This window comes from Corticium candelabrum, chromosome 4 (assembly GCF_963422355.1).
Source record: "Corticium candelabrum chromosome 4, ooCorCand1.1, whole genome shotgun sequence".
In the NCBI taxonomy this organism is placed as follows: domain Eukaryota; kingdom Metazoa; phylum Porifera; class Homoscleromorpha; order Homosclerophorida; family Plakinidae; genus Corticium; species Corticium candelabrum.
This window is the reverse complement of record NC_085088.1, coordinates 2,558,931-2,568,930: the sequence shown is the minus strand read 5'-3', so window position 1 is coordinate 2,568,930 and position 10,000 is coordinate 2,558,931. Positions and strand designations below refer to the sequence as shown.

Below are 10,000 nucleotides of genomic sequence, written 5' to 3'. Positions count from 1 at the left end.
GCCCGTTCCCGACGTCGGACGGTACGCGCCGAGCGTGTCGTCTATTGCCGGCGACGTCGGGAAAAGGAAGATATTCTTGCTGATATCCGGGTCTCGAAAAAATACGCACACAGTCGTTTGCCAGTCTGCGACCGTCGAAGACCTGCCGTGTTTGATGCACCTGTTCCCCGAAACGCCAGCAACGTCTTCGAAGAGACGACGTTCAGCGGGACCGTCGAAAAGACGACAGTCGGTACGAGTCGTGACTTCGTTAGATACGACCGTCGAAGAGCTGCCGTGTTTGACGCACCTATTCTCCGAAACGCCAGCAACGTCTTCGACGAGACGACGTTCAACGGGACTGTCGAAATGACGCGAGTCGGCATTCGTTTTATACGGGGAACGGATTATCCGGGTAAGTATTGCACGTGACTTGCACGTTACGGGATTCGCGTCGAAATTATAGATGCCAGGTTCGATACACCTGTTCTCCGCAACGGGACTGTCGAAATGGCTTCAACGGGATCAATAATCCAATCAACGGGATTTTTTGAAACTGGACACGTGTCGAATAGATGCCAAGGGTCGAAAGTGAGACTGTGGTCGTCTTCCTGACTTCTCCCACGACGACTCGATTAGGCGCCGATCGTGTCGTTTCTTGCCGAAACAAGCGCGAAGAGCAAGATTCGAATTTATTCAGCACATCCGGGACCTCGCAACTAAGATATCACGTGACGTGTCCACAGACCTATCTTTACATTACAGTATTTTGCCCGTACGAAGGACGGGCCACATGAGCTCGATACACCTGTTCTCCGCAACAGGACTGTCGAAATGGCTTCAACGGGATCAATAATCCAATTAACGGGATTAATAATCCAATCAATGGGATTTTTTGGAACTGAACACGTGTCGAATAGATGCCAAGTTCGATACACCTGGCAGCAACGTCCAAGTCGAAATGGTTTCAACCAATCGCTAATCCAATCAACGGGATTTTGGAAACGGCAATTGAACGAGATATAACTATGAATGAGAATTCTGTCTGGCTGCTACTAAACGGTAAAAACACTTACACCACGGCTAATTAGTGACAGTAAACGGTTCTCTAAACAAACTGTACGTGACCTGGCTACACCCCTCTGCCTCTCCAACCATCAAACGCATTTTTAGATACTTTCTGCTATAATCTCTACCTATAAAAATGGGACCTGTCTCTCCTCCACTTCCAACTGCGGCGCTATGAAGTGGAAAGGAGAAGCACCTGGCATGGGTTGTCCCCCGGGCGAAGCCGGGCATTGGAGCTTGTGTATATATATATACTAGTATACATGGCCCGTTCTTCGTACGGGCAAGATACTGTAGTGTAAAGTTAGATCTGAGGACACGTCACGTGCATCTTTGTTGCGAGGTCCCGGATGTCTTGATGATTCGAATCTTGCTCTTCGCACTTGTTTCGATAGAAATCGACACACTCCCCGTGTAGCGCTTGCTGCAGAAACGTGTAGGTTGGATTCGGTGCAAATGCATCAGAATTTGGAGAGAAATGAAAGCGATAGAAGAGTAAGTTTCGTCGGCAAGATTGCTCGAAGCTTTGCGAAGGACGACGATGCATACGTTCTACACGGGACTGGTTTGGGCGTGTGTTCGAATGAACCGGAATGTGTAGCGTTTGTGTCATCGAGAAATTTTAGGCGGGTGTCGACCCCTCGAGAGGGGACCCGGTGCATATTTTTTTTAATTTTTTTACGCAAACCTTCCTCTGTGTGCGCTGAGTGTGCGTGCCAATTTCGGTTGCGAACGGACAAAAGACGTGGCCGCCAAATGCGAACACACACACACACACACACACACACACACACACACACACACACACACACACACAGACAATTTGAGCTTTATATGTTAGATATATATTAGTGATGTGAAAACTACAACACTATTATGTATTTATATATTTATGCATATATTTACAATACAAATTATTTATATTCGTAGAACTAAACAGTCAGCTTCATGGTAAGGTATTTGCTATGTAACCAAGCACTCAACTGTACCATCGAGTTTTCTTATTGAGAACATAATCAGTCAATTTGTATTGTTACTGAAGTCATTTATATCAATGTTATCTACATTTAGCTCTCACCTCTGCTGTGACTAGTCAGATGGTTGACATCGGTGATGGCTGTCAGATTCGAAGTATTTCCATCAACTCGTCTCAGCTGGACACTTCCAGTCACATTCCTCTCGTCCTTGTTCACGGTTTTGGAGGTGGAGTTGGCATCTGGATAAAGAACTTGGACGAACTGAGTCGTCATCGTTCTGTTTATGCGTTTGATGTGCTTGGATTTGGTCGTAGTTCGAGACCTAAATTTAGTGACTGCCCTGTGAAGGCCGAAGATCAGTTAGTTGAGTCAATAGAGAAGTGGAGGGCCGAGCTTGGATTAGAGAAGTTTGTTCTCTTGGGTCACAGTCTGGGAGCGTATCTTGCGTCGGCATATGCAATCAAGTTTCCTGAGAGAGTGGAACATGTTGTGTTGGCTGAACCTTGGGGTTTTCCTGAGCAGCCGCTTGATGCAGCAGAGAGGTTTGCCAGACGGGTGCCAATGTGGGTGAGGATGATGGTCAGAGTTATGGAGCCGTTTAATCCACTGGCAGGAATTAGAGCAGCTGGACCTTGGGGTGAGATAGTGAGACAGATGCAACTTTTCTATATAATAGTGTAATGTATTGTTAGATGCATCCTTCCCATATAATAGTGTAATGCATTGTGAGATGCATCCCTCCAATACAATAGTCTTATGTATTGTGGAATGAATGCAAATGGACTAGTGTATTGTGAGATGCATCCCTCCAATACAATAGTCTAATGTATTGTGAGATGCATCCCTCCAATACAATAGTCTAGTGTATTGTGAGATGCATCCCTCCAATACAATAGTCTAATGTATTGTGAGATGCATCCCTCTAATACAATAGTCTAATGTATTGTGAGATGCATCCCTCCAATACAATAGTCAGAAAACTAAACAGAAAACTAAATTCAGCCTAAAAGAAGACCAACAGCAACAACTTTTAAAAAACAAACTACAAAGTCGAAGAGTTCAAGGATGTACCAGCAGACTTAATAATTCGGCACCAGATATGTGGGCAAAGTGTGTTAGACATCTACCATCAAGTCAACTATGTTTTATCATGAATGCTACCAACGAAACTTTACCATCAAATGCCAACTTAGTTCTATGGAAAAAGAGAACCTGTGACAAATGCCCTCTATGTCGTAGCAGACAATCGATTCTCCATGTACTGAACAACTGTGAAGTTTTAGTGAAAATGGATACTATAATACAAGACATGATGCTATTCTACATCTACTATTAAAAGAAGCCATAAAATATCTTCCCCCAATGTTCAACATTTATGCCGACCACAAGGATAGTTCCACTCATTTCCCTACTCATATTATTGCCACTTCTCAACATCCTGATATTGTTATATGGAGGAAGGGTCCCATTAAAGTTTATTTTGTCGAGCTGACAATATGTCATGAAACTAACTTTGATGCTGCTAATGAGCGGAAACAAAATAGATACACGGAACTGATAAATAACATGAAAGAGAAAGAAATTATATGCAAACAGATCAACATTGAAGTTGGTTCTAGAGAATTTATTAACATCATTGGTCTCCAGCAGTTCTTTTATCTATTAAATATTCCAACAAAACACCAACAACATCTCATGTCTAATATTGTCAAAACTGTAATTGAACATTCTTTTATAATATGGTTTGTTAGAAATAGATTACATAGTAAGTAAGATTGGCTTAGATATAGATAGTCATCTTATATATTGCTTAGAGTACAAATAGTTCTAACTGTACTGTTGTTTGCAATTGTTTTACTGACTGTATTTATTTTAGTGTGGCGCCACAGGATTGTTAGTCTGTGTTGGCTGCATACAGTTGGTTTAGCTCCTCGTTTAGTCTAAATAAATGAGTTCACACATGTATTGTGAGATGTATCCCTCCAATACAATAGTCTAGTGTATTGTGAGATGTATCCCTCCAATACAATAGTCTAGTGTGTTGTGAGATGCATCCCTCCAATACAATACTAGTAGTCTGTTGTGTCGAAAGATGCATCCCTCCAAATAGTCTAACCTGTTTTCTAGGACCAAATCTCATTGTCAGGTTTCGTTCTGATATTCAGGCAAAGTATGACACAGTCTTCGGTGACGATACAGTCGTTAACTACATTTACCACTGCAACGCACAAACACCTTCGTATGTCATCTTCTAATTAATTATATTTAATTCTATACGATATATTCGATTTTGTACGTTAGTGGTGAATCAGCTTTCAAGGCAATGACGAAGTCGTTTGGCTGGGCCAGGCATCCTATGATTCAAAGAATCCACGAATTAGATCACAGCATTCCAATAACCATGATCTATGGGAGTCGTACTTGGATGGACATCTCAGTCAGTGACAAGGTAAAAGAGCTGAGACCATACTCGTACGTTGATGTCAAACAGATTGATAAAGCCGGCCATCACATTTACTCGGATAAGAGCGACGAGTTCAACGACATTGTCATCGGGATATGTAACAATGTACACCAAGATCTACATCACAGCGAACAATCCGGGCAATAGATAACCTTGCTGTCAATGTCTCTAATTTTATTATCGATTTATACCAAATTTGTGAGTACACGTATAGTTTAAGAGGTAGTTGATATTAATGTATCTGCATCATGACTGTTGGTAATTTATTATTTAATTATCTCTAGTGTCTGTCTACTGATCAATTATGTGACTTTTTGAATTCAAAGATTGCAGACTATGTGTACATGTGTGTCTTCACAGTGCTAGAGATTTGACTGCCACAGGGTTGAGAACTCGTAGTTGCTATGCTTGCGCATGCGCTGCTATCATACACTTTCACCCCAGAGCAAAAAATCACATTTAAATTACTTGCTAATTCAACAAGAAAATTGTTCATTAAATTGCTCAACAAATTGGCTACACAAAATGTTGTCTAGCTAACGCGCTATCCATCGGTAACATGGAAGCATACGGGATTCGTGTTTCAATCACGTGACACCATTTCCGCGCGAAGTGCTGTCGTCGAGAAAATGGGCATTCAGGGTCTTGCCAGACTTATCGCAGACTACGCGCCATCCGCTATGAAAACAAGCGAAATGAAGAACTATTTCGGTGAGCATGTAAATGCGCAATGCGTGCGAAGTCTTTCATTGATGTTCCGCGCGCTTTCTGATTGGTAGGTCGGAAGGTGGCCATTGACGCATCTATGAGCATATATCAGTTTTTGATCGCTGTGCGACAAGACGGAGGCGTCGCATTGACAAGCGATAACGGAGAAACAACAAGGTCAGACATGTTGTCCTCGCGGTCCCAGATATTGATGCGCGCAGAATGTTTGGGACTCCGAGTCTCGTGCAATGCGAACACATGCTACAGAAGTTTCTTTTGTAGTCATTTGATGGGCATGTTCTATAGAACTATACGGATGGTTGAAAATGGCATCAAACCAGTGTGAGGTTTAGAGTTGGGTATTCTGGTGTTTTTGTAGAGATCTACATGTAAATTTATATTTAATAGTGTATTTGGAGTTGATATTAACTTTTGTGGAATTTTGTGATATACGTATGACAAATAATGTGTTATGTTGAATTTTGCATTACATGCGTGTGTGTGTGTGTGTGTGTGTGTGTGTGTGTGTGTGTGTGTGTGTCAGGAGCAAAATCCAAGGGCCCCGCTATCATAGTTTCTTTTACTATGGGCGGCTTCAAGGTTCAAGGTGTGTGTGTGTGTGCGTGTTGTGTGTGTGTGGGGGGGGGCGGTGGAGCAGATGGTACAGTGTTGGTGATGACATTTGGGATCTTGTATTCTGTGATGAGGGTTGAAGGTTCGATCCTGGTGGAGGCGACACTGTCACAGTTTCCTTGAGCAAGGAGAAACTCACCCACACTTGCTTCTCTTGACTCAGGAGTATAAATGAGTACCTGGTCATTGACTGGGATGGACAAGACCGCTGGCTTGGCAGCAACATCATGCAGCAGACGGGTACGTGCGGGCCTTGGTGTCCAGTCCCAGAGCTGCGCCATTGTCAGTGGCCCTGGATGACTCTGGCCAAGCTCCAGGTGGATTTTAGCGCTGTCCCCAAGACTCCATGTAGTGCATGGAGGCTCTGTCTCTAGAGGCAGGGGGAGCTATCTCCGCAACTGACCTCAGGGTCGATGTAGAAAGACGTGGAGGGCTTAACATTTGTCCATTGTGTGTGTGTGTGTGTGTGTGTGTGTGTGTGTGTGTGTGTGTGTGTGTGTGTGTGTGTGTGTGTGTGTGTGTGTGTGTGTGTTCTTGTGTGTGCATGAGTTTGTGTGTGTGTGTGTGTGTGCGTGCGCGCGCATGTGTCTTTTTACTTGCCAATTTGTCCAATATAATTTAATTCCATTTCGTGTCTTTACAGCTACGTCTTTGATGGAAAACCTCCACAACTAAAGTCAGGAGAAGTACGTGCAATACTAACACAGTAAACTCATACAACCAACCATTTGATATCAAGCAGCCACTTTGCAAGACACACAACATTCCACCATACATTAGGATCTTCATCAGGCGACTTATTTCTAACTGAATCAGCAAGTGATCTGGTGCCCCAATTGAATTCAACGCTCACTTTAACCAATCATTGTATTCTTGGCTTTATTACTAACACACAATCAGTTACATTCATACAAGTAAATATACTGGATTATGTCAACATATTTGCTACTAATTCAGTGACATATGCAGTAGTCACGTTACCAAGTGGCAAGACAGTAGGGTCTGGGTATGCAAGGTCTTACCCAGCAACTACTTTTCATAAACAATGATTACCTGGGGTGGTCACGTAATATAGGTTTATTGTAGTTGTGGTTTCGTTGGCTTTAGGTTTTATGTTGTGCATGTGTAGCTTGCCAAACGGTTAGAACGACGCGAAGAGGCACAGAAAGCATTGGAGAAGGCACAGGACGAAGGTTACTTTGCCTTGGCCTGTGAAATTCTAATTAATTTCAATTGATTAATTGGCAATATGAATGTAAGTAAATTTAGGATGAAACTAAATTGTTATTAATTTAATATTAATATTATAAATTGATTAATAAATCAGTGTAATTAATATTAAATATTATAAATAATAACAAAATAATATATTAGTTTTAATATCAATAACTTATTAATTAAATATAATAAATATGTTGATATTTTTATTACATCAATGCAGGCGATCAAGAAAATGTTGAAAAATATCAGAGGAGAATGGTATGGATTTTTGTGTGTTATTATACCTCATACATGTACAGTACATGTCACGTGTTTATCTAATTGCTAAGGTCAAAGCGACAAGGCAGCATGCCGACGAGTGCAAGTATCTTCTCAGCCTCATGGGAGTGCCAGTTGTTCAGGTTGGTTCCTTGTGTGTGTGTGTGTGTGTGTGTGTGTGTGTGTGTGTGCACGCGCGCGTCTGCTTGTTTGTATGTCTGTTTGTCTTTCTATCTATCTCTCTGTCTATTTGTTTGTCACTGATCTTATATTTTTCTCAGATGAAGTTTCCATCACACCACTAAAAATGCTAGACAAGCAAGTCCAGAGCATGTAACTTTCCTACCACAATAGAAGCATTACAGCATTGAAGCTGTACTGCAAAATGCCCAGCTGCTCTCATCTCTTGACAGCTTTGAAAGATTTCTCTGTTTGCGCATGCGTGTGTGTGTGTCTGTCTGTCTGTCTGTCTGTCTGTCTGTCCAAATACATATATTTTCAACATTGAAATCTACATTCAACTCTGTTTGTCTGCCTGCCTGCCTGTGTGCATGTTACTTGTCTGTCTGTGTGTGTGTGTGTGTGTGTGTGTGTGTGTGTGTGTGTGTGTGTGTGTGTGGCGTATGATCATACCATATCAATCATCTAGAAGTTTAACACAATCCACATATCATTTCAGGCACCATGTGAAGCAGAGGCACAGTGTGCAGCTTTGGTGAAAGCTGGAAAGGTGCAGCGCTTGCTATTGCCACCAAATACGATCACTACATCTTATTGAAAACATTCTCTCTGACTGTAGGTCTATGCAACTGCAACAGAAGACATGGACGCACTGACGTTTGCATCGAATGTTCTCCTCAGACACATGACATTCAGTGAAGCAAGGTGCAAAGCAGTATGTTGTACTAGAAATTGTAATGGGTATTAATTAATTAATATTAATATATTGTTACATTACACATTGTTATTTATTAATATTAATATATTGTTACATTACAAATTGTTATTTATTAATATTAATATATTGTTACATTACACATTGTTATTTATTAATATTAATATATTGTTACATTACAAATTGTTATTTATTAATATTAATATATTGTTACATTACACATTGTTATTTATTAATATTAATATATTGTTACATTACAAATTGTTATTTATTAATATTAATATATTGTTACATTACACATTGTTATTTATTAATATTAATATATTGTTACATTACACATTGTTATTTATTAATTAGTCAATATTAATTAAATATTATTGTTGCATGATTAACACTTGTTAATTAATTAATATTAATTAAGACTTACTTATCGAGTTAAACGAAATTTAATTTCTATTAATAGAAAGATGCCAATCCACGAGTATCATCTCAGTAAACTATTGGAAGAACTAAATTTCACGCAAGAACAAGTAATGACTTGTAGACATATAGAAACGTAACTTGCTGTGACTTCGCCTCATAGTTTATAGATCTCGGGATCCTCCTCGGTTGTGATTACTGTGGGTCAATCAAAGGTAAACGATAGAGGCTGCTCAGTTAGATGGTATGGCCTAACATGCATTTAACGATGATACTAAATCAATCTTGTCATTTAGTAGCGTGCGTTTAATTTGCACCATCAGCGTGCGTCAAATTAGCATTTATTAGCGTACGCTAAATTACGACCTATTGGCGTGCGTCAACGTAGCGTGCGTTAAATTAAGATTTATTTAAGTTAACAATAGCTAGCGTGCGCTAGATGAGGTTTTACCGTGCGTTAACTTAGTACCCTTAGTGTGCGCTAAATTAGATACCTTTGACTGGTTAACTGATAACCATACACCATACACCACACACACACACACACACACACACACACACACACACACACGGTGAGAGACCAGATAGAGAGGTAACAATGGATGGGGCCACTTTTTGCAGTTCGGTTAGTGTATGGGCTGTGCAGACCATGCAGTGTGTAGATATCAATGACTAATACGTTTGTATAGGGATAGGACCACAGAGAGCGATCACGCTTCTTCGTCAACACAAGTCGATCGACGAAATACTGAAACACATTGACAATAAGGTTAGTGCAGTGAATGAGGGACTCGATGGCACGATGAATAAATTTGAATTTTCATGCAGAAATATCCGGTTCCTGATGGATGGCTGTATAAGGTAGGGACGATGGGACATTGTGTTGATGTGATGTTTTTGTATGGGATTCAAGGTTTGAATGTGGGAAGTTTAGTATGAAATGGACACACATGCACACACACACACACACACGTGCAGACAGACACACACGTGCAGACAGACACACACGTGCAGACAGACACACACGTGCAGACAGACACACACACACACACACACACACACACACACACACACACACATGCAGACACACACACACACACACACACACACACACACACACACACACACACACACACACACACACACACACACACACACACACACACACACACACACACATGCAGACACACACACACACACACACACACACACACACACACACACACACACACACACACACACACACACATTCACACAGCTTAATTGCTTTGTTTAGGAGGCCAGACAATTGTTTCTTGAACCAGAGATCACTGATCCAGGGGAAGTTGAGGTACTACTGCTTGTGGGTTGGTTTGATTGCTATTAATGGAATTTCTG

The 10,000-nt window shown here is 41.1% G+C and overlaps 2 protein-coding genes across 2 annotated transcripts in view; both read left to right on the top strand.

Moving 5' to 3' along the window:
* The window catches only part of LOC134178940 ((Lyso)-N-acylphosphatidylethanolamine lipase-like), a 7,616-nt gene extending 2,791 nt beyond the window's left edge, over positions 1–4,825 (top strand). Inside the window, exons 3-5 of the mRNA XM_062645853.1 lie at positions 2,119–2,661; positions 4,152–4,263; positions 4,326–4,825. Coding sequence (XP_062501837.1) covers positions 2,119–2,661; positions 4,152–4,263; positions 4,326–4,635 — 965 coding nt within the window. The 3' untranslated portion in view covers positions 4,636–4,825. The remainder of the gene's footprint in view (positions 1–2,118; positions 2,662–4,151; positions 4,264–4,325) is intronic.
* Positions 4,826–5,078: 253 nt separating this feature from the next.
* Positions 5,079–10,000, top strand: part of LOC134178939 (flap endonuclease 1-like) — a 5,836-nt gene continuing 914 nt past the window's right edge. The window contains exons 1-14 of the mRNA XM_062645852.1: positions 5,079–5,199; positions 5,268–5,373; positions 5,479–5,538; positions 6,473–6,515; positions 6,959–7,022; positions 7,271–7,308; positions 7,380–7,451; positions 7,988–8,038; positions 8,108–8,193; positions 8,667–8,733; positions 8,787–8,838; positions 9,313–9,392; positions 9,452–9,484; positions 9,900–9,953. Of these exons, the coding sequence (XP_062501836.1) occupies positions 5,118–5,199; positions 5,268–5,373; positions 5,479–5,538; positions 6,473–6,515; positions 6,959–7,022; positions 7,271–7,308; positions 7,380–7,451; positions 7,988–8,038; positions 8,108–8,193; positions 8,667–8,733; positions 8,787–8,838; positions 9,313–9,392; positions 9,452–9,484; positions 9,900–9,953 (888 nt within the window). The 5' untranslated portion in view covers positions 5,079–5,117. The remainder of the gene's footprint in view (positions 5,200–5,267; positions 5,374–5,478; positions 5,539–6,472; positions 6,516–6,958; positions 7,023–7,270; positions 7,309–7,379; positions 7,452–7,987; positions 8,039–8,107; positions 8,194–8,666; positions 8,734–8,786; positions 8,839–9,312; positions 9,393–9,451; positions 9,485–9,899; positions 9,954–10,000) is intronic.